General features: G+C 42.4%; 2 protein-coding genes across 9 annotated transcripts; one reads left to right on the forward strand and one right to left on the reverse strand.

The window, feature by feature from the left end:
• Positions 1 to 4,864: 4,864 nt before the first annotated feature.
• LOC134044228 (tubulin beta-1 chain) lies at positions 4,865 to 7,554 on the forward strand. 8 transcript variants are annotated; one of them, XM_062493711.1, is made up of 5 exons: positions 4,865 to 4,921; positions 5,594 to 5,702; positions 5,975 to 6,085; positions 6,301 to 6,560; positions 6,597 to 7,554. In XM_062493711.1, exons 1-5 carry the CDS (start codon positions 4,865 to 4,867, stop codon positions 7,359 to 7,361), a joined length of 1,302 nt encoding a protein of 433 aa, XP_062349695.1. In that variant the 3' UTR covers positions 7,362 to 7,554. The 8 variants fall into 8 exon arrangements, with proteins under 8 accessions (XP_062349695.1, XP_062349372.1, XP_062349541.1 ...); XM_062493388.1 differs by having other exon boundaries at positions 5,594 to 5,708; positions 5,894 to 6,085; positions 6,301 to 7,554; XM_062493557.1 differs by having other exon boundaries at positions 5,594 to 5,705; positions 5,969 to 6,085; positions 6,301 to 7,554.
• Positions 7,547 to 27,385, reverse strand: BPHL (biphenyl hydrolase like). Its single transcript, XM_062494078.1, has 7 exons — positions 27,261 to 27,385; positions 24,223 to 24,326; positions 22,075 to 22,241; positions 17,800 to 17,953; positions 15,339 to 15,470; positions 10,997 to 11,120; positions 7,547 to 7,980 (listed from the first exon to the last, which is right to left on the reverse strand). Exons 1-7 carry the CDS (start codon positions 27,368 to 27,370, stop codon positions 7,893 to 7,895), a joined length of 879 nt encoding a protein of 292 aa, XP_062350062.1. The 5' UTR covers positions 27,371 to 27,385; the 3' UTR covers positions 7,547 to 7,892.
• Positions 27,386 to 27,710: the final 325 nt, after the last annotated feature.

Consider the following 27,710-nt stretch of genomic DNA (forward strand, 5'->3'; position numbering starts at 1 on the left):
CTCTTTTTTGGAATCATTTTGTGACATGTGATCATGTTTATTATTTGGAAGCCAGAGAAGCAGGGTTCTGTTTGCTGTGTCCTGTACAAGCACATTCACAGAAATGCCTGAGTCTCTGAGGTTATAATCTAAATTCACAAGAGGAACCATATGGTGTGGAAGAAATATTAGATTCATCGAGAAGCAGCTTGCCCCTCTAAAGGTGCATGGATTATTTTAGAATTGACAGTGTCCCAGATTGCTCTGTAATGTGATTTTCTCTCACACATTTATTCTTTCTCCTCTTTTGTTCTTGGCCAAACATGCAGACCCTCAGGTATAATAAACACAAATTTAGAGGGCTCTACAATGAAACTGCTTTTGCTTATTCATAAAAACATGCTCAGTGTTGTATTTAATAGCTTCTAATGCCTGTAGTGAGTTGTAATATTGAAATAAAAATAGATTTACCTTTTAGGTATTTTATTTCTAGCATTAAAATCACTTTCACAATTATTCCATCCTCTTGCTGGCAGAATATTCTTCTATCTTAATGCCTATTGCAAATGATTAAGCATCATGTTCCAAAGGCGACCTCATACAGTCCTCATCAGGTAGGAACATCATAGTTACCAGGTAGAAGGCAAAAAATAAGGTGACAAACAGAGCCTGCTCATTTGAGTACCAACAGAAAGACTCGAAAAGCCATGTAGTCTCTGATATACTTGCCTGAGCAACACGTGGTATCATCCATCACAAATGACTGAGAATAAAGCCGTGGGCAGACATTTTGTGTATTTGAGAAGCTTTCCTATTTGTACACTTGTGATTCTTTCTCAAACAATGGGAAATCAGAGACAGACATGAATATGTTGTGGGATCCCCGTTGCCTCCCTTGTGCATCCATTGCCAGGCTCCACTGTTGCCTTGGAAACTGTGTAGGCAGGGCTTGATGCAGGCAGGGAGGAGGTTGTGGCAGAGTTTCAGCTGCTGAGGGGCCCATGGGTGATCCTGGGCACATGCCCTGCCTTTGTATGAATGGGAGAATTTTGGCTTTCATTTGTGATTCTGATAAGTTAGAATTTATAGTTATATTAAAAAAAACCCAAAACAATAGGGAACTCTCATATCTATTTGAGTATCCTCGATGGCTAAGATTTGTTCAAGTGTTTGCCATAATGAAAGGTTCTGAACTGACATTCAAGTAGCTGACATTTAGTTTGGTTCACTGTGTGTTCATGGATGTTTAGCATTGCTGAAGATGAGAGAACTTGTACCCATAAACATGTATTTCCCTTTAGGTACTCAGAATAAAACCTAGAGCTACATCTCCACCCTGAAAAAAGCAGTGGGAATCTACAAAGAAACCACTACAACAGTATCTAAGAATTACTTTCCTAATAAAAGCTCAGAATTCTTAGTGGAATAACTCTAAAGGAGGCCACTGCGTGCATGTGGGAAGACAACATATCAGGGAGTGTTCAGATGTCTTCAAGAGAAGAGTCATAATGCTTCAAGTCGGGCCTTTGTGGATTGCCAAGAATATTCTGGCAACCAAAAAGCTTTTCAGTGCCTGTGTGGATACCTCAGACAGGTCAGAGATGCAGTTGTGCTGCAGTTCCACCAGTAGTTAGATGTAACTGCCCAAAAAGGTGGATTATGCCTACAGCAAGTAGAAACACATAAGTGGTGTGAACAATAACAAAGCCTGCCTGCGATGAAGTGTTGCTGAAATATGTCAAAGGAAAATACTGATGAGAGCTGGGTTATAAAGAACACAAACGGCTAAAGAATTCGGTGAAAAGATCTCAGTGCCAGCACAGTCCTGAATATTTTGTGATTGCAAAAGCCACATGGAATAGCACCACACATAATTTCCTTTGTTACAAAGCTTAAGCCACTCTGCGCTCATGACATTTCACAGCAGCTGAGGTTTCTGTGCTAGGGAAGAAAATAAGCTACAGTTGATAAGAAAGTCAATTCACTGGAGCAAACTAAGAGCCACTTTTGAAAATACAGCCAAAGCACTTTTTCAAGGTCACAGCAGCCAAATTCCAGGCAAAGATATGCTACTTCTCTAGCCACTAGTATTTCCTGCTATTGATGAAAAAAAAAGTAGTGAAACTGGTGACATTATGTATTGATTTATATTGTGTTAAGCATAGCTAACCTGAGTATTATGTAAACAACTCTGATCATTCCGACTTTATTCTTGATAGTGGTAATGATTTCCCACATCAATTATTACCTCACCCTTGCAAAAATCTTCTTGTTTTGAAGGTGTTATAATTGCAGTAGAATGTTATAATGTAGTGTGAAACTGAGATGAATTATCTGTCAGTCTGGTGTTGCTGATCACACACAGCCTCCCACTCCTTTCTTTCCCTCTCATACAACCACACAACTGTGGAGGTTAGACAGAACCTCTGGGATCATCTAGTTTAGTCCTTTACCTGACAAGGTCAGCTAGAACAGGTTAATCAGGGTTGTCCCCTCTAGGGTTTTGAGTGTCTCTGAGACTGGACACACCACAGTCTCTCTGGGCAACCTGTACCAGAGCAAAGCATTTATTTTGTTGGCTTTTTTAATGTTCAGATTTCTGTATTTCTGTCTGTGTCCATTGCCTCCCCTCCTGTCACTGCACACCTCTGTGAGGAGTTTGGCTCCATCTTTTTTGCTGCTTCCCATCAAGTATTTATACACACTGATAAGAATCCCCTGAGCCTTCTCCAGGAAAACTGGTACCAGCTCTCAGCCACTCCTTGCATGCCAGATACTCCACTTCCTTTACTGCCTTCATAACCTTTCATTGGACTCACTCCAAAATGCCCATCTCTCTCTCATATAGGGGAGCCAAGAATTGAATGTAAAACTCCAGAGGCAACTCACCACAGCTTATCCCCTTTCTTGACCTGCTGGTAACAATCTTCCTTACACAAGGATGTTGCTGGACAACCCTTCCTGTTAGGGCATACTGCTCACTCATGTTCAACTTGGTCTCCACCAGAGTCTCCAGGTCTTTTTTGGACAAGCTCTTTTCCATCTGGGTGGTCCCTAGCATGCACTGGTTCAGTGGTTTGTTCCTTTCCAGGTACAGGACTTTGTACTTCCCTTTGTTAAACTGCATGAGGTTCCCGTCAGCCCATTTCTCCAGCCTACTGAGGTCACTCTGGATTGGCAGCACAACCTCTTGGTGTATCAGCCCCTCCTCCCAGTTTTGTGTCATCAGCAGACTTGCTGAGGGTGCACTCTCTTGCCATTTAACTCATAAACGAAGCAGTTAAATGGCGTTGGCCAAGGAACAGTCACTGGCATACAGCACCAGTGGCTGGCCTCTGAATTTCATGTTGCTGATATCAAGGTCTTCATCTTGGCAGTTCAGTCCAATTTTCACTCCATCTCACTGTCCATTTATCTAGGTCATACCTCATCAATTGCCCTACAGGGATGTTAGGGGAGACAGTTCAAAAGCCTTCACAAAATAAGCAATGTTAACTATGCTCAGCCTGTTGATACTTGGCAAAGCTTTAGAGCTTGCATTACCATGCTGTCCCCTTAGCATTTTAATGTTGTGCTTCAGGTGCTCACCAGTTCCATTATGCTGAACACAAGATACATTGTTTTGCATCCTCTGTACCAACCTATTCCTTGCTTCATCGAGGTCTGTCATCTCCCTTCCCTGGTGCCAGCGTAAAGCTGTCCTCAGCAGGGTGGCCAGATGGGTGGCAAAGTTAGTTTCACTTCTGAAGAAAAATTAAACTGTGAATCAAGTACTGATTGGAATCAAGTTCAATAGTTTCTGCACAATCCATTTTTAATGCTGCTGAAATTTGTTTCAGATGTTCATTCTCCCAGGCAGCAGTGCAGATACAAGTGTGTATCGCAGTTGCTTCAATTATATTCTCCTTGCTGTCCTTGAATTGTCTCTCCTCCCTTGGTTATCCACCATGTACTTATCTCAGTTTTTTTCTAGGAGAGATCAAGCAGAGATGCTACTAGCAGGATTCAAAGTTTTCCAAAATTAGATATGTGGCAGGTGACTGATAACACAAGAACATAACTTCACTTACAGAAAAGAAACATATCCCATTCCTGCATGTGTTAGTCTGCTATCACTTCTGGATAACTCCCAGAAAAAGTAATTCTTTAGCAGAAGCATAAAATCTCGTAACAGCCCTCTGTACTTCTGAAATTAGAGCATTGTGTTTTAGCATGTTTATACATTTAGCTTGTGTTATACGTGTTTAGCAGCATTATCCAAAACATAGTTTCGTGCTTGAAAGTGGCCATGGCCTTTAACATCACCACCCAATCTCTGCTTCTTTCAGGTGTCCGAGCTATGGGAAAACTATGCTCGTGCTTCAAACATATTGAAACATGATTAAGCAGGCCTGAGCTAGAAATACAGGCTTGAGGGTGCTAATAAAACATAGCAGCATGTGCTTTGCTGCTGTGGCGTAGTAGAGGCGAAGGAAGGAAGGGGATGAGTTCCAACAGGTGCGCGAAGAGGAGTTAGGCAGTTTTGTTTTCTTTTTCACCCCAAGACAAGCCACGTTGATCCGATTCCGGCCTTTTCCCCGACGGCTGAAGGTGAAGTTCCCCCGGCGCCCCAAGCCAGCGGCATTCAGCATGCGGAGGGGCCTCTCCCGCAGCCTGCCTCTCACAGACCGGACACGGACACGGACACGGACACAGAGCCCAACCGGGACGCGGGAGACAATGCCGAGACCGGGCCCACCCCGCGCCATTCCCGCCTCACGTCACCGGCGGGGCGGGGCGCGGCGCCCGATTTAAGGGACAGCGAGGGGCGCGGCCGCTGCAGCTGCGAGTGCGGGAGCGAGCGGCGAAGGAGGCGGCGACAGCAGCGGCTTCAGAGACCGGCACCATGCGTGAGATCGTGCACATCCAGGCCGGGCAGTGCGGCAACCAGATCGGCGCCAAGGTACGGACGGGCGCGGAAGCGGGACGCTCCCGCAGGTCGTGCCCCGCGGGGGGTGGGGAGCGCATCCCGTTCCGAAGTGAAAAGAGACCCGGGGTTTGCTGAAGCGTCGTGGTTCCTGCCCCTGTGCCCCCCGTCCCTGCCGCCCCGAGCTGCCGCGGGGCTGGGCGGGGCAGCGGTGTGCCCGCGCTCCCGTCCGGCGCGCCCGGCCTTCCCGCAGCAGCTGTGGACATCCCGCGCTGCCTCGCCCCTCTGCGGCCACGGCGCCAGCTCCCGAGGGAGGGAATGGGAGTTGTTTCACTTCCACAAATGGCCACCACTGAACGTGTACAAGTATTGCCATCTTGTAGTGGCTGCAGGGTCTTAAGCTAATGCTAGACAATGGGAGGACATCAAACTGATCTAGCCAGAGATGGCCCCCCCTTTTGATATAAACTACGAAGGAATTAATTTGCACTTCAGTGCTCTGGCTGCCCATCAGCCTCCTGCTAGTTCCGCTGCTTCGGCCCTTGTGCACTGACTCACCTTCCCACCCGGCAGCTGCTCTGCCATGCAAGGGAGTGGTCAAGGCCGCGGAATGCATGGGCTGCAGTGGGGCTGTGTGATTGGCACTAGCCAGCTGTTTCCACTGGCACAGGAAATGGCTAATTGCCATTTTTCAAAAATTTCCTCTAGTTCTGGGAGGTAATCAGCGATGAACATGGCATTGACCCCACGGGCAGCTACCACGGGGACAGTGAGCTGCAGCTGGAGAGGATCAACGTCTACTACAATGAAGCTGCTGGTAAGTGCCTGCCTCCTTAGATGTCCTCAAAAAAAATGGGGCAGGCATGACAGTTCATTGAGGCTGGAAAAATCCTTGAACAACAGCTGTCATCTACCAGTGACTCCTCTAAGAGACCTTTGTTCTCAGAGAGGCTCTGACAACATGGTAGTCTTGATTGTGACAGTGACTCTCCAGAGAAATGCAGGGAGGTCGATGGGAGCACAGCAGGGTTCCTGTGATACTGGCTGCCGACGGCAAGGCTGTAATGCTGGTGCTGGTTCCTCCCACAGGTAACAAGTATGTCCCCCGTGCCATCCTTGTGGACCTGGAACCCGGCACCATGGACTCTGTGCGCTCCGGCCCCTTTGGACAGATCTTCCGCCCCGACAACTTTGTCTTTGGTGAGTGACCGTGGGATGGAGGAGTTCCCCGACTAGGAACTCCACACACGGGAAAGGCTGGGAGCCAGCATGCGAGTGACCCCGGGGCACCTGAATGCCCATAGCAGAGTGGGGATGGAAGGGAGGGGAGGAGCCCGTGGGGAAGGGGCTGTGGCATCATGTGTGTTTGTCCATGGGGCGCTAATGTGGCACCTGGCTTGCGGTCTGCCCCGCAGGTCAGAGCGGGGCTGGCAACAACTGGGCCAAGGGGCACTACACAGAAGGCGCTGAGCTGGTGGACTCTGTGCTGGACGTGGTGAGGAAGGAGTCGGAGAGCTGTGACTGCCTCCAGGGCTTCCAGCTGACCCACTCGCTGGGCGGAGGCACGGGCTCTGGCATGGGCACCCTCCTGATCAGCAAGATCCGCGAGGAGTACCCCGACCGCATCATGAACACCTTCAGCGTCATGCCCTCGCCCAAGGTGTCGGACACGGTGGTGGAGCCCTACAATGCCACCCTCTCTGTGCACCAGCTGGTGGAGAACACGGACGAGACCTACTGCATTGACAACGAGGCCCTGTATGACATTTGCTTCCGCACCCTGAAGCTGACCACTCCTACCTACGGGGACCTCAACCACCTGGTGTCGGCCACCATGAGCGGCGTGACCACCTGCCTTCGCTTCCCCGGCCAGCTGAACGCCGACCTGCGCAAGCTGGCGGTCAACATGGTGCCTTTCCCGCGGCTGCACTTCTTCATGCCGGGCTTTGCCCCGCTGACCAGCCGCGGCAGCCAGCAGTACCGCGCCCTGACGGTGCCCGAGCTGACGCAGCAGATGTTCGACTCCAAGAACATGATGGCCGCCTGCGACCCCCGCCACGGCCGCTACCTGACGGTGGCCGCCATCTTCCGGGGCCGCATGTCCATGAAGGAGGTGGACGAGCAGATGCTCAACGTGCAGAACAAGAACAGCAGCTACTTTGTGGAGTGGATCCCCAACAACGTCAAGACGGCCGTCTGCGACATCCCCCCACGCGGCCTCAAGATGTCGGCCACCTTCATCGGCAACAGCACGGCCATCCAGGAGCTCTTCAAGAGGATCTCGGAGCAGTTCACGGCCATGTTCCGGCGCAAGGCTTTCTTGCACTGGTACACCGGCGAGGGCATGGATGAAATGGAGTTCACGGAGGCCGAGAGCAACATGAACGACCTGGTCTCTGAATACCAGCAATACCAGGATGCCACTGCTGATGAGCAGGGCGAGTTTGAAGAGGAAGGAGAGGAGGATGAGGCTTAAGCTGCCTGGGATCAAAAGAACTTCTGTAAAGCGGGCATGCATCTGAATGACTTCTGGTAGTGGTGGTGGTAAAGCATGTTTTCTAGAAACTATGTACCCAATTATCCTCTCAGCATTTTTGACTTTTGCCATGTTTCTCCATGTAACAGTTCTGAATCCTAGTTCTTACAATGTTTTTTCTCCTTTAATATTAAGAGCACATAAATGCATGTATTCAAGATCGTGGTTTCTGTCTTTCTTAATACCTCTCTTGGACAAAGAACAGTTGTTCAGCCTGGGGTGGCTGGCAAGTAAGGGTGCTGGTTGGCAAGAAGTAAGTTTAAAGACATGTCAGAAATCTTGCACTACAGTGGTATGCTCTGATCACTGAGGCTTACATATTCTTTAGACATAATGCTTCTCATATAATTATGCTTGATGTTTTTCTTACAGGACTCAGACCTACCTATAACTGCACTGAAAATGGAAAGCCAACCTAAATTCCTAAACAAGGCAAAGGCTAAGTACCTCTGACTTGTTTTGCAGTTCATGTCAACGTAGGAAATTTTCCACTTCTCTGTTGAAATCCTTTGCAAAACGCAGGTGTAAATTGTGCTTTCCTTCTGGCATCAGAAGCAACCTTAAAAGATGAAAAAAACCCAGCACTGATTACGCATTTCCTTCTGTGAGTACAGGTAATTAAAATGCTTGTTGCGTTTTCCTTGCTCTTGGTTACCCGGTAAGGAATTGTAGTAACTCTTATTTTAAGTATTGTCCCTATGTATGTGGTTGTAATGTTAACCACAGTAACAGTTGGAACAATAAGCATACTACTTTTCCCACTCTGGGGAGGATAAAATAAGCCTAAACCAAATTTTTGTGTCCTAGACCCAGTTTCTAGAAAACTTTCTGGTCAGAGATTACAAAACTTATGTGAATAAGATGAATCTTTGAAAGGTATGTCAAGTACCAGAGTACTTTTGCCTCTTTCAGTGAACAGTAGTTGTGCTGAGTGGTGAAATGTAGAGTTCTTGTCATTACCCAGATTTGGTTAGTATTTGTACTTTGTCTAATCTTTCTGCTAAAGACAATCCAAAACTAAAACCATTCCCCCATTAAAATCAGCTGGGAAGTCAGAACTTCTCTGCCTATACCAAAAGCTTAGAAGCACTACCTGCAAATAAGATTAAATCTTTTTATTATGAATATGAATGACCTGCCCAAAATTCTTCTTACTTTTGCTTTTTATCTAAGATAAACTTTATGCATCAGGGAAGTATGCTTCCTTTTATGGGAGTGGGAAATTCTTTAAATTGTTTTGTTCTACCATATACTAAGCAGTTTCAACAGAGCTAAAACAATTTTGACTGATACTTTGCCACCTTCATGTCCAAGTGCCACTACAGCAAGAGGGATCAACCTCCTTTTGGTGATGAGGAGTGCTGTTTTGTTCTGGGACAAGAGCAGCAGCGTGTGACCATACCCAGCTTTTCTAGTGAATTCTGTCTGAATTTTATTATGTCTGCTTCAAAGATATGCAGTGCATGGATGCACAAAGTGAAACACTGGGTATGCCGTTTCCTATTGCTGTTAATGTTTCTGACCACTGTCATGCTACCAAACTTGAGCCATACCATGCAAATTCAGAATGATGGCACACTTTCACCATGAGAGAAACCAGCAATATACCTGCACTATAAGCAAAAGTTTTTTCTTTACTACTGGATAAAAATCAAGGCAAGAAAAACTGATGGTAGAAGCATATGTTACTGTAAAGGTACTGAATTTAAGCTTTTCCTTCTGCTTCACAATGGAAAATGTCGCTTCCAATGCAACCAGAGAATAAGACCATGTACCCAATACATTAATAATACATTGCATTAGTTTGAGAACACCATTAGTCTGGTTTCTTTTATGACAAATATGCATACAGGGGAGCTTTTCAGCACAGAGATGTGCAAAGAATCACTGTCCTACATTTTACTGGATGGAAATTTCTAACAGTTTCCTCTTTGATTTTTTCTTCCCAAGAGAAGCTATCAGATTCTTGTCTAATTTATTGGGATAATTTGCCTTAGTCAGCATCTGGAGTATTTTGGAGCTCAGTGAAACCAAGCAGAATGATAGGTGCTCTGAACAGGGCATGTAGGAGTGATGAACCAGCAGACATGAAATAAAACACCTGCATGTGATTGTTAGGAAGATCTCTTGTTCTCATGTTTCCTGTAGCAGAATGCATTACTATGACTTTGAGGTATCATTCATTATTGCACTGAGATGACACCAGCAAAACAGTTCCCTACACTTTGCATTTATAAAAATACTTCTCCCCACCACCCCCCTTCTGTTCTCCAGGGCTAATCATCACAGTCTGTTATTAAGTAGTAATAGAATGCTTGCATTTGTGTGCAAATTCACAAAGAAAATTCATCTGGTAAAATCCCAGCTTTTTATAACAAGTGTTTCTGGAATTTTCAAGTTGTGCTGGTTTTGGCTGGTATAGAGTAAATTTTCTTCACTGTAGCTATTACTGGGCTGTGTTTTAGATTTGTGCTGAAAACAGTGTTGATAACACAGAGACGTTTCTGCTATTGCTGAGCAGGGCTTGCACCACCTCAAGGCTTTCTCTGCTTCTTGTACTGCCCCACTAGGGAGGAGGGTGGGGGTGCACAAGGAGTTGGGAGGGGACGCAGCTGGGACAGCTGATCCCAACTGACCAAAGGAATAGTCCATACCATGTGGTATCATGCTGTGAGCATACAGAGCTGGGGAAAGAAGGAAGGGGGATGTTTGGAGGGATGACATTTGTCTTCCCAAGTAACTGTTGTGTGTGATGGAGCCTGGCTTTCCTGGGGATGGCTGAACACCAGCCTGCCTGTGGGAGGAGTGAGTAAAGTCCCTGTTTTACTTTGCTCGCATGTGTGGATTTTGCTTTAACTATTAAACTGTCTTTATCTCAATGCATAGGGTCTTTTTTTCCCCATTTTCACTCATCTGATTCTGTCCCAGATCCCCTGAATGTGGGAGTGAGTGGTATTGAGTTGCCATCTGGGGTTAAACCACAACACACAAAGCAGATTTTTCTTGATTATGTAGTAATGTTTCTGAGCACACCTGTAGATTTTTTCTCATTCTGCTTTTCTTAAAAACTCAAAATTTCTTGAAAATTCGTGGAGCAGGTAGAAGCAGAATCTTTGAGGTTGTTCACATCAGTAGGGCATAGCAAACAGAAGCAAACTGTGTTTTTCTCTCTAATAACTGGGAATCTTCCTCCATTCATAGCATCTAAATTCCCTCTTCTACTGAGAGAGACAGAAATGAAGTCTCTTACAGCAAAAGGAATGGAATTGTCATAACAAACAACTTTGCTTGCTTTGATAAAGCTTAGAGGGTAGTGGTTCTGTTCGTAAAAGGAACTTGGTTTCTCTCAGAGGCCTTTAGGAAAGAACTTATTAAAATACTGTATTTTTTTTTATACTGAAAGAAAAGCTCAGCTACCCTATTTGCATTGTAACTTGCTAGGGAAGTTTAGAATAGCTCTCTGTGTGGCAGAGAACTTGTGCAAATACTTTTTTTTTTTTTTTTTTAAAATACTGGGCTTGAACTACTTCATTTCTCCAACAATGGTTTATAAAAAATTCCATCATTTAACTTACCGAGAGCCTTTGATGTGCTTATGAATATATTCTGCATGAGCTTGTGGGACCAAAGGGTCTTTCTCACCATGAATTATAAATGTGGGACATTTAATATCTGGCAGCAACTGTTGGCAGATATTACCTAGGGAGAAAACAAACGAAGGTCACACTTTGGTTTAAAATTGTATGAAAGATGAAACTGCATCCATAAAGGATTCTGAATTCCATTGGGTTCTAGCTATAGCCTCTCCTTATGGATTGTGTGATTAATCTACAGAACTATGTAAGCAGGACTATAACATTTCTTTCTCCAAAATCTTACTTCACTGCAATTTGCTCCATTAATGGACACTAGCACAAAAGGATACAGAGAATGAAGTACTTCTGCTCTGCAATTCCCCCAGGCTCCCTTTGACTCTTCAAAGCCAATACATGCATCTCATTCTCGGCTTTGTTCTTTTCAGCCATACAGTATTATGGCCCTCACCTTAAGCTGCATTTTGTTACAAGATTTGCTACCTTTTTGGAACAAATTTACTTAGGCTGTACTGGTACCTATTGCACCTCCTAGGCCCTTTGCTGTCTGCAATATTCTAATGGATTGAGCCCTGCTGGATGCTAAGCATGTATACCTAAGCCTCTCCATCACTCCCCATCACTCCACCACAAGTGGACAGGGAAGAAAAAACAGAATGAAAGGTTCCTGAGCTGAGATAAGGAACAGGAAAGAGCACTCCCTGAATACCATCATGGGCAAAACAGACTCAACTTGGGGATATTAACTGAATTTATTACTAATGACATTGGAGCAGGATAATGGGAAGTAAAATAAATTTTAGAAGCTTCTTCCTGGGTTCTACCTTCTGTCCCTCTGTGGTGCAGCGTGGAGGCCCATGGGCCTGCCAAGGCTCCACCCATGGCCTTGCCCTGGAGGGATGTCCCTTGAGTGGGCTGTGATTATCTTATCTCAACCCTCCTGGAAGGATGCTCCTTAGGTTGGCACACCTTTTCTTATAAGGGTGAGTTATCCCCCCTCCTGAACAGCTTCTGTTATCCCACCATGCCCTAGTACTCATGTTAATCCTTTGTAACCCATTGGTGTTTCCCCCTTGGTACCACCCTTGCTCTCCCCCATAAAAACCCCAGTATTTCCCCAGTTCTGCAGGGAGCAGTTGATCCTGGCTCCCTTCACAGAGCTGCTGGATAACAAAGGAATCTCTGTGGAATTTGCTGTACGATGGTTCCTGTCTCTCTGTCCCTGAGTCGGCCTGGGATAGCCTGGCAAGCAGAGCAGGAATCGCTGAGCTGAAATCACTGATCAGAGCTGATCACTTGTGGCCACGGCCACCACTTGCTGAGGCTCATCCGGCAGCTGGGAGACCAGGAGACCCCTGGAAGGCAGTTCCCTGCAGGACTGTCTCTCTCTGGGAAGGTTGGCGGCTTCCTGGGTCTGGAGAACTGGATCTCCACGGACCCCCTAGCAGCCTACAGTGCAGGGAGATAGCGAGTGGGGGCTGTGATCAGTTCATCACAGGTTGTTCCTGCTGCTGCTCAGGGAATCCTTCCACTGTGGGGTCCCTCCCACAGGAAACAGTTTTCCATGGACTTCTCCAACATGAATCCATCCCACAAACAGTGGCACCCCATAAACTGCTGCAAGGTGAGCCACCTTTCCACAGGAAGCAGTCCTCCAGGCACAGCATGAATCCAGCACGAACCCCCCATTGGGTCACAAGTCCTAGCAGGAAATCTGCTGCAGCGTGGGCTCTTCTATCAATGGGTCTGCAGGTCCCAGCAGGAGCCTGCTCCAGCATGGATTTCCCACAGGTACAGAGCCCTCTCTTGGGCATACACCTGCTCTGGCATGGGCTCCTCCAAGAGCTGCAGATGGATTTCTGCCTCCCTGTGGACCTTGATGGGCTGCAGGAGCACAGCTGCCTCACCAGAGACTGCACCGTGGGCTGCAGGGAAATCTCACCTCAAGTACCTGCAGCACTTCCTTCCCTTCGTTCTTCACTGACCTTGGTGGCTGCATAGTTGTTCCTCTCACATATTCTCACTCTGCTCTTCTCTGGCTGCAGTAACATCTGTGCAGTAGCTTTTTTTACATTCTTAAATATGTTTTCACAGAGATGTTATTGTTATGACTGATTGCCTTGGCCAGTGGCAAGTCCATCTTGGAGCAGGCTGGCATTGGCTTTGCCAGACATAAAGGAAGCTTCTAGGCATCCTGCAAAGCCCCTGGTACCAAAACCTGCCATGCAAACCCAGTACAAATGCATAACCATTTGAGATGAACTGTACTAAAGCTATTCAAATGATATTTTCCCTGCCCATTCGTAATTTCATGCTTACTAGTCATTAATCTCATTAGAAATAATTTTAATGGTTTTGCTTAAAGACTTTACTGAATTTTCTCCACTTTTTTTTCCCTCATTCCTTAGTAAGCCAGTTTCCAAACTCATTGCCAAAATTCTCACATTTTTGCAAGGGAACCTTTGGGCAAAACATACTTGATGGGCTTTATGTTCTATTTTTCTTTGAGGTAACTTTGTCTATTTGTAGTTTCCACTTTGCAACTACCAACAGCTGTAAGATTAATCCTCATATATGCACACTTTCCTTAGCATTACAGTCAGAGGTTGTTTCACAGTTTTTCCAATTGTTTGGTTATTTATGCAGCCTTTGTTTGCAGTTCTACTGGTTAAATATTTTCATTTAGAACATTTTACCCATAGTCCTCTAACACCTGCAGAAATGTTGACAGTTTTTCAGAAAAAGCACCAAGTAAATCTAGGTTATTTATCTAGGAACCTAGTTGGCAGCCAAACTATTATTTCCTAATTTTCAATCCTAAAACTTTTGTACTATAACCACTAAATTGTATTTTAAAAAGCATGGAACAGCAAGAAGAATCTTGGATGTTGCAACTTTATGCTACTTACTCAGTTCCATTAAGTGTTGGTGCCTTCTAAAAGTTCATTTCTTAGGGTATTTCACAGTAAAAGCTGTCTCATGCAGGGAAAATAGTTTTAAAAAGAGCTTGAGTTTTTGACCAACAATAGGCTTTGTTGTCCTCCTTTTATCTCCGATGGTTTTTATTAACACCTTTTCTTATATCTACTGTATCTGTGTCTTTGTTGCAGTGTCTTAACTTTAATTGCAAGGTGGCCTGCTTGTAATCAAAGTTGGAAAATTGGTTTTCCCCTGGGAAAAAACCCTGCACTCTGATAGCTGCTCATCTCTTGCAGCCAACATTAGGCTTCTCCCAATATCTGACGCAATTTCAGCATCTAGGTAATTCAGCTCTTTGTTACGTGTTTCTTGATGGCTTCTTTTTCACAGTCACTTTATCTCAGTGTCTGAGGCATGTGCAGGAAGTGAAGGGATGTCACAGCCACAGATTCACCAGCCTGGGCTTTGCACTTCAGAAATAAATAGTTATAAGGAGATTCCAGAAAGAGTAGAACAAAATCAGAACCTGATTTGCTACATCCCTTTACTGGGAGAAATCCTAGTCCTGTGTTGATGATCCTATACAAAAATTTATGGAAAAAAAAATGACATGAAGGAACGCTTTCTTTGTAGTACCTGGTGCCTGTTAATGTGCATCACCTTATATCTTTCATTATGAGAGCTACAGGAAAATGTGTATAAGAGTTACAAACTCCTTTTTAAAATATATTATGTATTACTGCTTTAGGCAAATTAAAAGCAAATTCCCTCTGAATCCAAATAGAACCGCAGATTATTTTTCATAATATCCTTGGCTGAAAAGGTATGTAGAGTAATTGTAGAAATCTTCAGGGATAAACAATAACATTGTTCTTTTTTGTTTTATCATTAAACACCTCAGATGCTTCAACAGTGTTTTTAAAATGTGTTTTTTCAATTCTGAGTTCTCAAAAGCTGAAGTCCCTTCTTTTTTAACTCACATGCTACTAGGCTTGAAAGAGTTCTTCAGCTGTTTTGCAAAAAGTGGAAGGCCTTACATCTTAACTGTGTCACTGAGAGATAATCCTTTGACAGAGACAGAAGAGGAGAGAAAGATTCTCTCTGAGCAGAATCCCTACTGTTTAGTCTGCACAAAAGCAATGTCTTAATGCAGTTTTGTGGTGGAACAAAAGGACAGCCTCATCAACTGATGTTTTCCATAAATGTTTTCCTCCCATACCTTTCTGGTTCTGTGAACCATCTGTAGAGTAATTGTGTTATTCCTGAGTGTGAGTCAGACCCAGCTTTTAATGCCATATGCAGAGTCCTTCCTTTACTGGCTGCTAGAGGTACTGTTAGATTTTTTTTTTAATCCAGAACTGCCTGCTATTCTAATTGCCTCAGTTCAACAATGTGAAAGCCTTACCATCTGAATTTTCAGCAAAGCGCGATATTCCGTCTACCCAAGCCTCACAGGTTTCTGCAAAGTACTTATGTCCATACAGCTCTTCCAGGGGTTTCCTGACCTTTTCACTCCATTTTGAAACATCTCGGATGCCTACATAAAATAACATTGAAATATGTTATGTCCTTTCTAGTAAAAAGATAAAAACCACACCTAATATGGGGAGGTTTCCAAACCAGACTGCAAATATGTATTTCAAACTTGAAACTGTAATTAGTATTTTAAATAATTCATAGTATGGAAAGGGTACAAAAAAGACAGTTGTGCAGCCTCTGCTGTGGTCTTCTGAGTTGTAGGGGAACATCTTCTTATTATGGTCACAAGGAAAAACAGAAAAAACACAATATTCAAAGGAATCAGTCCTAAAACTTCTGATGGTTCTTTCTTGAAGGCTTTGACAAGAAAAGTTCAAGGGCTACCATGTGTATAAAAATGGGACTGTTTCATAACAGTGTCCTAGGCCTGGCAGTTCTTTTTTATTTTCTTTTGCCTTTTGCATTGACTCATGGATGGAAGTTCATCCATGGCTCCTACCAGCTTTCAGAGGAAGGAAGCTCTTACTAAGACATTCCAGCAGACTGACATCATGGTACATTTGCCATAGTTTTACACAAAAACAAGTGACTCTACTTAGTAGAGATCTGTGACTCATGGCAGGCTAGCTAAAGCTGTACAAATAATCTGACATTTTAGTTATTTATATATAATTTTTTTTCTATTATTTTTCCCTCTAAAATTTTAAGTACTGCTCATAAACTAGGTATTCAGGGTTATTTTCACTAAACTGTATTTCAGCTCTACAGCTTTGTATTGACAAAGTCTGAAACAAAGCTGGTACAGCAGAGGACAGGACAGTACTGAATCATCAAACTCCAATATATGCCACTAGCAAAGGTTTTAATTGTTTTCAAAAAGGAATTAAGGGAAGAAAGGAGTGAGATGTTAATTAACAAAGAGAACCTGTCCAGCCAATTGACAAACATAGCAGTGACTGAAAGTATTTTATAACAGCGTCTGATTGGAAATGAATCTGCTCACCCCAGGATAGGTGCTACTGACCAACTGTTTCCCATATAGAATCTACTGTTTTATCCTTGTGGCTGGCATTAATTTAAAAATACAAGGGAGAAGCCAATGTTGAAATGACATCAACACCTTTCTGTCCTGCCAAACTCTCCACTGCAGCTGAGATGAACTGATGAGCCAGCTGTAGAGGACTTGTGCTGATACTCTCCGCACTCTATCAGCCAGGGAGAGATGTTGAAAGCAACAATCCACAGAGGACAATATTGCAGTGGGTGCTCCATGTAAATAGGACTTCTTTTTTGTTGTTGTTTTGGATTTTTTAAAAAAGATTTCTTTTACATTTTAGTCTGTTGTACAGGGAGATGTGTATTTTATAGTTATACAACAAAAATTTCATAAGTATAAAAACATGTAAAGAAACAAGCATTTTACAGACCTAAAAAGCATTTTGCTTTCTGAACTAAAAAAAAATATATTATGACTACTACTACCATTTTTAGTTTTAGTATAGGTGAGGTAAGGGTGGATATGCAATATATGCACTTGTAATTTTGCTGAAGCCAGAGAGATTTCACAGCTGGTATAAAGTAAACTGCAGTCACTAAAATGAAACTGCCGGGTTACCTTTCTTGAGAGCCCACATGGTTAACTCTTTTCATTTCTATGTTCAAAAGGAAATATGGCCATTTCTTCCTATTTTTCTTTATAGGGAGAAGTGATCTCAGATTCTATTTCACATGAGTGGAATAAGGATCAGAAATCTTATGTTTCTTTACTTTGCAAAGGTTTTCTGATGATAATAATTAACTCAGAAGGAATGCAAATGGTAAAGACTCCTTGGGACATTTACTTGAATGATTCCTTTGCTTCCTGAACTTACAGTTATGAACCTGTTTTTTCTTACTGTTTATATTATACAGGCCCTAGAGGCAAAAGCTGTAATGAGCTAGCCCAGTGATTATCTGTGGACCTGGTTTTAAAAAGGTTTGGCCAACACTAAACCCACCACATTGTGCAAGATATGAGGTAAGAACTCAAACCTGGGGTTTGATAGTATTATTTGGAATTTATTTGAAGGAATTTCTTAAAACAACAAAAAAATTATTTTCTGAAAACTACTGATAAGCTATTATAACTTCTGCTTTCCATCAGGGTAAGTTGTTAAGGGCTTGTTAAAAAATCTATTATATTACCCCTAGAGTATTTGTTAGAGGGTTTCTTATTATAACTCAAATCTATCCCTATACCAAGCAATGTAGTGAATTTTGTATCCTGTCTCTTTAGGTTTGTTGCATCCTCAGCTCTGTCTCCACTTAGCTGTTACATGACTAAGATTCTTGGGTCAAGTAGAAATGAAAATAATTCATTTAGAATATGACATGCAGTTTGTACATACCATTATAAATTCTCACATCCTCTTGAGTAACGCTGGCATTTGCTCCCCAGATAACCAGCTTGTGGATAAGATTTGGGTACCTTGCAGCAGCAATGAGCGCTGTAATTCCACCATCACTCCACCCCAGCAAGGAGAACTTCTTAAACTTTAGTGCCTTGATTCATACAAGAAAGTTATATGCAAATCATCAGCTGGCTTTACAGCCAAATGTCAAATATTTATTGAAAATTAACTGTACAGCTTTTATAATTAGAAAATATAATTTTCTTGCTAGATATAAAAATGCTTTTAAAAGTCAGACATTTGGAAAACAAGAAATTACACCTGCCATTTCAATTTTCTATGACTCTTTAATGAAATAGGCAGTAGTCTATTGGATTCTTGCTATGTTTTAAAAAGCCCTCCTAAAAAAGAAAAGTTGATTTAAAATGGAAAGTAAAGACCTTTTCAGAGAGCCTGATGAGATGAAGAATCTGTGGATTCTCTTTGTGTGAAATTGGTAAAGACTATCACAGTGTGGATGGTAAACAATCCAAGATTAAGGTAAACTTGGGAAAAAGAAAAGTATAAGTCTTGAAAAATGGGAGCCAGTGATCTGGTTTACTGATGCTAGCTAAGCTAAAAAAATAATCTGCTCTGTAACAACCAAAAAATGCTTAAAGTATTTTCTAAAGAATTGTATCAAATTTTAGTTGCTAATTCACATTTTCAGAAGCTTGTAAGGGTATATTTTAAATGTTACTTCATGGTCAGTTGTGATTGAAAACATTAATAACTAAATTCCTCCTTCTTCAAAAGGAAAGCTTAGGGCAAAAAATATGACAACCAAGACCTTAATTCATTCTGACCAGTGACAGGACCCAAGGGAATGGCATGAAGCTGAATTGGGGGAGGTTTAGGTTGGATATAAGGAAAAGGTTTTTCACCCAGATGGGGGTTGGCCACTGGAACAGCTCCCCAGGGCAGTGGCTACAGCACCAACCCTGACAGAGTTCAAGAAGTGTTTGGACAATGCTCTCAGGAACATGGTGTGACTCTTGGGAATGGTCCTGTACAGGGCTGGGAGTTGGACTCTATGATCCTGATGGGTCCCTTCCACACAGCGTTTTCTGTGATTCTATGATAATGCTTTCTACTAGAATTTGAAACTCTTCATAAATCACTAGATGTGGTAGAGAGTACTGGCAATCACAGGAGAGAGGATTTTGTGTGTATTATGTTCAGTGGGGAAAGAGTGGGGAAGGTAAAGGCACTCATGAGAAAATACATCTGAAGGTTGTAGAGGGACAATATTCAGTGTTAAGCAATACTTAAAGTTTTGCATATAGGAACTGCAGTTTGTGAACTCATTCACAAGAAAATATATTTCACAGTGTTTTTTGTTTTCACAGTGTTTTGTTCTGCAGAAATCACAGGCTTTTAGATGTAATTAAGGAGGATATTTTACTTTTGGAGTGAAAAAGAGCAAGTTAGCTGAATGAGTTGCTTTGGTGCTTGGTGGAGTCGAAGTCCAGGCCTGCTTAGTTGTGACAGAAGAAAGCAGAAATGCAGGCAATGAGAGAAACAACTACAGAGGGAGAGTCTACTTTGCTTGTAGACTTGATGCTCAAGTGAAGCACAACTTTACTAATCAACTATATTTAGCAGACTTCTATCCCTACAAGGCTTTTCTGGTTTTGGCTTCATCTTCTGTATTCTGCTCACTCTAGTTTTGACCAATTTTAGATTTCATTCTGCAAAGCTATGATGACTAAACAGAAAAGCAATAAGGTAGGAGAAAGAAAGGGACATGTAAAGTAAGAGCTGATAGCAATAAAAGAGAACTTTGATTTTTGCAGCTGATCAGAAGTTGGCGCTGGTCTGATGAAGAGGTAGTTGATCTGTGTCCAACTTTGATTATTGTGCTGCTGAATAGTTCCTGGTATCTTGGCAGATTTTTGAGGTTGGCAGCAGTGCTTGTAAAGGTTAAGGTTTTGAGGTTGCTGCTGTTCCCCTACTGCCAATAACAAATGATGGAGCTCAAAGTTGGCTGATGGATAGAATAGCTGATTAAATTTTTTGTTCCTCATGCCAGGTTATCTGAGATTATCTGCCTCCAGTATTTCTCGTGTTTACTAGCCTTTATCTTGATGCATTCTTTGGGGTATCTCATGATGCCTTTCCCGCAGGAGGAATTTAATTTATCCTTTGCATCCTTCAGAAAAACAATGTGATGCAACAGATGTGCTGGATAAGGTGTGCATGTTTGCTTGCTTTAATTTTTAACTACTTACAGTACAGGTCACTAACCTAACATGGGCAATAACCTGAAAGTTGGTTGCACAGCACAGTTTTGTAGGTGATTGTGTGCTGCCCACATTTACTCTGTGAGTTAACAGAATTTCCTTTGAAGTCACCTCCTCCATCCAGGCCTAGGTGAAATACAATCCAATGACCACATAAACAGTGAGCTACAATACAACATTGCTCTGCACTGCATGTATGTTTTCACTGCATCACAGGGAGTGTAGCAAAAGTTACAGTTGTTCTACAAAAACACAGAGAAGCCCAAGCCCATCCTTTTGCTAGGACAGTAGCTCTGAAGAGTAAGAACTTCTTAAATATCAGCACTAATTATTTGCCTAATGATTGTTTTACTGCTATTGACTTTGCTAGCATTAAACATTGGGGTGGAGGGCAGCAAAGTGGACATAGGTGTATTATACTTTTATTTCAAGCAAACTCCTTCATAGAACACAAATGGAGATACAGAAAAGTGCCTTCTGCATAGAGCTGCTAAATACTCTGCAGAGTTTCTGCTTTTGTTATTTCACAGAATCCTTGCACTACTCACAGCTCCAGCAGAGACACCAGAATCTGAAGGAGACTAGAACAGAGGTTCTGAAGGCTCACCTATACAGATATGTTTTTTGGCTGATTGTAGGCTGGATGATGTATATAAACCATTATATTCTGGAAGTCATAGTTGGAATGATTCCTTGAGATTTGTGCTGCCCTTTATAATATTCTAAAATAGAAGCAAGTTGCCCACGCTTGGTAAGATTTTAGTAAGTTGTTATTATATGCTTATATTGAGAAACATCTTCAAAAAAACAGGATGCTATGCCTCATTTTCTCTGGCAGCTCTAGAGATTGGTAGGTTGCCGTTCCGTTTGGCTGGAAGCTACACAGTTACATTCCCTTTGGGGAAAGCTCTGTTTAATATTTTGCATTTATTAGTATTTGAACAGAGACAAAAAAGGGGGTTACAACCATTTAGATTGCAAATTTGTCATCTATACATGGCAGTATCTTTATTTTATTTGCTAGTGTAGCAGAAGAAATTGAAGATTTACAGTACAGAGAGATAGCTTTTATGGCTAGAGGGCAAATCTGTGTTTTAATCCCAATTCTGATGTCAGATTTACTTTGTTTCACTATGCAGAATCCACCTGGACGGCCACATTTCCAGTTTCAGATGGGCTTTCAGCAAGGTTATTGTTTATTATGGAAATAGAGTTGGAGCGACTGTCTGAATCTTGCCTCTTATTTTTGGAATTTTAACACTCTGCCAACTTTCTTAACGTGACCAGAGACTGTATGTCTTAATACAAAAAAGACAGAATATTAGTTAAATCTAAACCAGAAAATAGTGTCAGCAGTTATAGAACAGAATAAAAGAGGAACACAGAAACACAGATTTAAATAAAAAATTCTGCAAGGAGAAGAAATAATAACAGCTTTAGGCCATATTCTTTATAACCACAATAGCTGTATTAATTAGTAAGATTTAGTATGGTCACAGGAAGCCTTTGATTTCCCAAAAAATTACTTCAGTAATATGCTGTAAAATGCAAAGCATCAAGTTAATTTTTAGAATCAAATGTTTCTTAAAATGGGCTGCTCCAGGCAAAATGCCAAGATTCTATTTGATAGAAAATTTGCTAAGAGCCCTTCAGTATGGTAATCCCTTCAATTACATTGCTTTGCATAGACTTTGGTTCTCATACACACATTTAACTAAATTTATGTGGCTCTTGGCTGCAACCCTCTTAGGGTAGTGTCTTACAATAAAAGCATACACCTTTATATTAATTCCCACTGCTAAACATCTATGAATCTTGCAGAATAGGTGGAAGAAGAAAATATTTTCTGGAATAGTGTGCATATGCTCACTTTTAAGACTTCATTTGTATGGTCTTTTCATAATCTCCTGTCTGCTGGAAACAAACTTCCTCCTTCTCAAAATTTAAGGAAGACAGCTTAAAAAAATTAAAAATCTCGTAATAGATTTACCTGCATAAGATCCACAGCATCTTTTGCATCCCTCTCAAAGAAATCTGGAGGAAAGTCTCGAGATGGAGGGATGGACTTTCCATATCCCCGAGGATCCCAAGCAACAACTGTGAAAAGTTGCTTATTCATAGACTTAAGCTGAGGTCCGAAATCAGTGTGACCACTCCCTGAAACATTATAATATTTCAATTTTATTAACCACCATACTGCATACATAGTTTACATGCTCTAAAGGGAAAGTGGGGAAAACTTGTAACTTTATTCCAAGTAAGAGATTATCCAACAAGGGAAGTACTTTTTAATTGCAACTATCCATTGCAACTCTTAGATGGGAAGTGCCCCAACTAAAATCGTTAGAAGCATCTGCAGTATGTTCAGAGAAACCATTTCTGGTAGGTATGAAAGGTTATCAAGAACAGTGCTCTCACGAATTATTAAAGACAGTATCTTAAACTGAGTTACCTGAGGAGGGATTCCTCTTTGACAGATTTAAAGCACTAGCGTGGTCATTGCTGTTTACCAGGTGAAACTGAGAATATTTTCAGGAATATTTTGCTTCAAATTTGAAAGTGAAAAGCACTGTGCTAGACAGTTATTATTTGATAAAGCATCTTTAAGAGAATATTGGTGTTTAAAGCTGACCTTTAAATACTTTGTTGCCTGAGGAGACTGTGGTAACACAGAAGCATAAAATTGTATATTCTTCTTTTTCTAGTATGTAAAAATAAGCCAAACACAGCCAATTTTTTTCTGATGCAGAACCACTTCTTTTATTATGAACTTGGACCCTTAAAGGATTTAAAAATTAAGTATGCCTGTCAATTGCACTAAGCTATGTATGAATGAAAGTAACCTAGCATGAAGGTAAGACTGCAATTTACATGTTGTTTGTGTTGTGGTCATGTGGTAACAGTATCAAATGCTATTTGATTAAAACTTGTTCAAATTTCATGTGCTGAAATATAAAATTTGCTATTGCTACATTAAAAAGGCCATTTAAAGCTGTTTAAGAGGTTTTTTTTCTGTTTACTTGGAGAAATCTGTCCTCAGATACTATCAACAGGTCTAAGAGGCTTTATATAGCCTGTTATGATGGAAGCAATGTATGCATAAAAATAATAAATAATCATCAATAATAATATTGTTCACAACTGAAGAAATACATTATTTATGTTTAAAGAGTTTGCACTGGCAACAGGACTGCTAGTTTAAAAAGCTGTTTAAAATCAATAGGTTCAAACATATGACTACTTGAAGGTTGACTAGCATTAATTTTTTTCCACCCTCCCCTTGAGAATTCTTTGAAAGAAAGAACCACTTCATGAAGACTTGAAAATGTTACTGCCAAGAAGAACAAATGTTTCCTGCTCTTCAGTTCTCGACATTTTATCATCTTATCCAGCAATTCAATTAAGCATTTGCCCAACTCTGAGCACAGTAACAGTTCTACTGACAGCCTGCCATGAACTGTTGGTAAGTCTGATGGATCCTTTAGGACTGCAAGAACCTAGAAAAAATAGGCTGTGTTAATTTTAAAAGGTTGTTATCAAAAACAGCTCTTTCAATGGACAGACAACACTTATCTAGCAGAACCTGTTGTCCATCTCAGAAAACTACTGAGAATCTTAATGATGTTGCTCTGAATAAATAAAAAGTGATAATACATCTTTAGGCAAAAAATAAATTTAAAGTGATGCTTTCACAATAAACTGTAAGGGTTACATTATGTCTATTAATTCAGTTGGAATCCATCCAGCTTCTAAAGAGGAGTGCATAACTCAGGCTGTGTAACAAATATAGCTGACCTGATTTTTTTCCCCCCTTCTGCTATTCTCCACATTGTGTAGCTATTTTCCACCTGTCCTGGACACCACCTTAGCACAGTTAAATCCAAAAGTGCAACTGACCACTAGATCAGTCAAGACATTGTATAAAAGGTGCCTGGTAAGATAAATGAAATAGAAAAACTGTTAACTGATGGCAAAAACTCTGCATTTTCCCTTCTGCTTAGGGTAGCAAGTTTTTTAAAGTGACAATGCTCCATAATTAGGTGTTGAATACATTACAAAATAGTTTTGTGCATTCTTGCCTGAGACCAGATCGATAAAGAGGTGGTTGCTCTACAGAGACAAGATAAAATCTCCAAACCTAGCATTCCTGGAAGCAGAAGAACTGCATGACTTCCTTCTCCTGTTTGCTGATAATGCAGGTGGACTCCATTCACTTGGATTTTAGCAGATGTTATTGAAGTACTAGAGACAGGGAAAGAGGAGAGAAATAGGAAAACGTTCAGATAGTTAATTTTTATTACTACCTAGTTACTCCATGAATACAGAATAATTACTTTTCCTAGATATTAATGACAGCACTGTGAGATTTTAATGGGTCGCTTTCCTTTCATGGGTGCACAGAAGATTAAAAAAAGTTTCTCAGGAGCAGAGCAGTATTCAGTTGTGACCACTATGTAGCATTCATGCAAGGCCAAAGGGTTGGGGATGGGGGGGTGGAAGGAGTCTAGACAGTGCAACCAGGAAAATATAAAGGCAGCCTTACATGGCTACAGAAGCATTGAAATAAATACATGAGGGTGGAGAAACCTCATTCTGTCACAGCACAACTTTCGAAATGGCTGGTGTTCACCATGCTTTTACTAAACTGAGCCTCTTCATCTGCCAGAAAAACCACAATCTATTGTTGCTGTTCCTCATGAACCACAGGGTCTGAAATGAAAACCACTTTGCACTGAGATGAGAGCGGAGAAGAATGTGATAATAATATTTGTTAGTGTAATCTCACCAGGAGATAAAGCTTAATTGGAAAATACCACATGAGCTATAAATTCACCCACTAAACAATCCATAGAAACCAACTGCACAGGACATCTCTCAGCCCCAACATTTAAACCCCTACACTAATCTTCAGTACAAAGCAAGACATACATGTAAATGCAAATAAGTGACCTGAAAAACTATGTCCATATACAAACACCTAGTAAGAAAGCAGAAGTAGCCGAGATTCAAAGTATCTTCTTAACAGTGTAAACCATTACATCTGTTCTCCCAGGCAAATTTGTGCCCTAATGTTTGGAAAACGTTAAGTAAAATGTGTTTATTTAAAGCTAATATGATAAAAATCTTGCCACTTGGTTACTTATCGATTAACCATAACTTTACCTAGATGAAATATTTTATTTATGCCCTGTGAATTCAATCGTCTGAATTTCATGTGCATAGATACGTTGTTTTCCAGTCTTAGATATAATAACAATCTCTATTCCATGATATGCACTGGGCAATGTATTAACAATTTAATTTTAGTATATAAAGTCTGAACTACTTACAGTACACATAGAGATGAAAGTGGTGGATTACAGGTATAAACGATCCCACTAATTTAAACCCTTTTCATAAGAAAAATGAACAATAGCTTGAAATCTCAGGTTCCAAATACGTAAGTGGCAGTTAAACCACAGAACCTCTTCAACACAAAAGACAATTTTGATTTCACATAAAATCTTGGGTCTATGTAACCCATCATGCCAAATGCCTGAATAAATGCTGTGACTGTGCAGAATAGTATCAGCTCCTTATGTGCAGATACAGTTTGAGAACTGGAATACAAATGCAGATCTGTGGCAAGAGTACAGCTCAAAGAAATTCAATGTGTAATTATAACTTCAGTGAGTTTTGCTGAATTGCTATGCTATTGTGATCCAAATGATAGTTTGACTGTAAAGCTAAACCTTCTTAAAGTCTGTGTATCACATTTGATGTGGTTTATACACCTCACAATTCAAATTCTGCATGTAACACTCATGTGGCTGCCTTACCTCCTTTTTGAATTGACTTCCACTTTTTTTCTTTATCAGGTTTTTTGTTTTTATTCTTCATATGCCATGTTTTGGTTTGTCATTAGTATCAGCAGGTATTTCATTACAGCTCTCACCACAGTATATCAGCACATTGCTCCTACTAAATTTTAAGAATTATGTGATGGGATTTTTTGTTTATTATGAATAACTCCCCAAACCACTTTCAGTTCCTAACAAAACAGAAATAATCAACATCTTGCTACCTTTTTACAAACAGGTTGGCAACATACAGTTTAAGACACAGAGTTAGATATACTGCTTTCCTGATTCAGGTTTTTTTCACATAGGTCTATGTTTTTAGGATTAATTATTAACATCAGGGGCTTGAGAATTTTGCTGAGTATGTAATACTTTTCCGCTCTTGGATTGTGTCTCAGTGTGAAGTCCACTGAATTCCAAGAGTTTCATGCAGAGGGTCTTTTGAATACTTTTTTGACTAACAACAAATGAGTTGGGTTTTTTAGGCACCGAGAAGCTGTTTTGAGACTGGCAACACCTAAGGCATACTTGGTCCTCCCAATACCAAATTTCTGTAAGGCTGAAATCACTTCATCAGTGTGCTTGACAGCAGGATGACATCACTTCTGTTAAATTTTCATAACGAATAGGTTTTTTTTCTGTTGGTTGACTGAATTGGAAACTCTGGTAAAACAAAACAAAATAGAAAAAACCCATCTTGGTATTTCGAATTAGTAATGTTAAGGTGCATAACTCTTAGAGAAGCATTGGATACATACTGCCTTATGTTTACCAAGGCAGCACAGACGCAGAGTGGGCAGATCTTGTGCTTCACCTCGTACTTGGTAGGAGTGCAGCTTAATCTAGCAACTACCTCTGTTCCAGCTGTGCTACAATACGACCTACTCTTTATCTGTGCAGGGCGAGAAAATTATGGTACCATGTCAGTTTTCCGCAATAGGATCTGCGGAATAAGCAATATGGCATAGATTAGATGCATGTGTTCTTGGCGACCTCGGCGACCTCCAGGGAGCCCCTTACCAGCAGCAGGTGGCCGAGGGGCAGGCAGTCAGCAGCACGTCCTCCCCAGAGGGGAGGGTGACAGGCACTGACCAGCCGGCGTTGCGGAGCCTTCCTGGTACAGATCCTTGCAGCGCAGGGAAAGCAAGAGCAGGCTCATCAGGACACTGCCCGAGTCCCCGCTTTGTCATCTCCGCCCTCCCGATCCAATGCACACGCCCTCTGCTAACATACTTTGTCCATCCCGCCGCCTGTCTGACAAATATCCCCTGCCCCAAGGCGCGGGAACGGAGGAGGGATCTGGGGAAAGGGAGAAGGAGGTGGCTGTGGATTTTACCCGTAGCATGCGGCCGGTCCCCGGGCCGTGAGCGGCGCTGCCCGGGCGGGCGGCTGCAAGTGCAGCAGCACCAGAGCCCGGAGGGCCCGACCCGCGCTCCGACAAAACATCGCACCCAGCGAGGCTAGCCCGGCGGGGAAGGAAGGAGACGGGCGAGCCGGCCCGCCTCTCCCCCCGCGTCCTGCCCCCCCGGGGCCGGCCCGCCTCTCCTCCCGTGCCTTGCCCCCCCCGGGGCCGGCCCGCCTCTCCTCCCCTGCCCTGCCCCCCCCGGGGCCGGCCCGCCTCTCCGCCCGTGCCCTGCCCCCTCCGGGGCCGGCCCGCCTCTCCCCCCGCGTCCTGCCCCCTCCGGGGCCGGCCCGCCTCTCCCCCCGCGTCCTGCCCCCCCCGGGGCCGGCCCGCCTCTCCGCTCGTGCCCTGCCCCCCCCCGGGGCCGGCCCGCCTCTCCGCCCG

This window comes from Cinclus cinclus, chromosome 1 (genome assembly GCF_963662255.1).
Source record: "Cinclus cinclus chromosome 1, bCinCin1.1, whole genome shotgun sequence".
NCBI lineage: Eukaryota > Metazoa > Chordata > Aves > Passeriformes > Cinclidae > Cinclus > Cinclus cinclus.

Coding starts and splice junctions, on each gene's coding strand:
- LOC134044228 (XM_062493388.1), top strand. CDS start 4,865: ATGCGTGAGATCGTGCACATCCAGGCCGGGCAGTGCGGCAACCAGATC. Junction 4,922..5,593: donor GCAACCAGATCGGCGCCAAG/GTACGGACGGGC, acceptor AATTTCCTCTAG/TTCTGGGAGGTAATCAGCGA. Junction 6,086..6,300: donor CCCCGACAACTTTGTCTTTG/GTGAGTGACCGT, acceptor TCTGCCCCGCAG/GTCAGAGCGGGGCTGGCAAC.
- BPHL (XM_062494078.1), bottom strand. CDS start 27,370: ATGTTTTGTCGGAGCGCGGGTCGGGCCCTCCGGGCTCTGGTGCTGCTG. Junction 17,954..22,074: donor ATGCTGTGGATCTTATGCAG/GTAAATCTATTA, acceptor GTATGAATCAAG/GCACTAAAGTTTAAGAAGTT. Junction 15,471..17,799: donor GGATGTGAGAATTTATAATG/GTATGTACAAAC, acceptor TATTTTATGTAG/GCATCCGAGATGTTTCAAAA.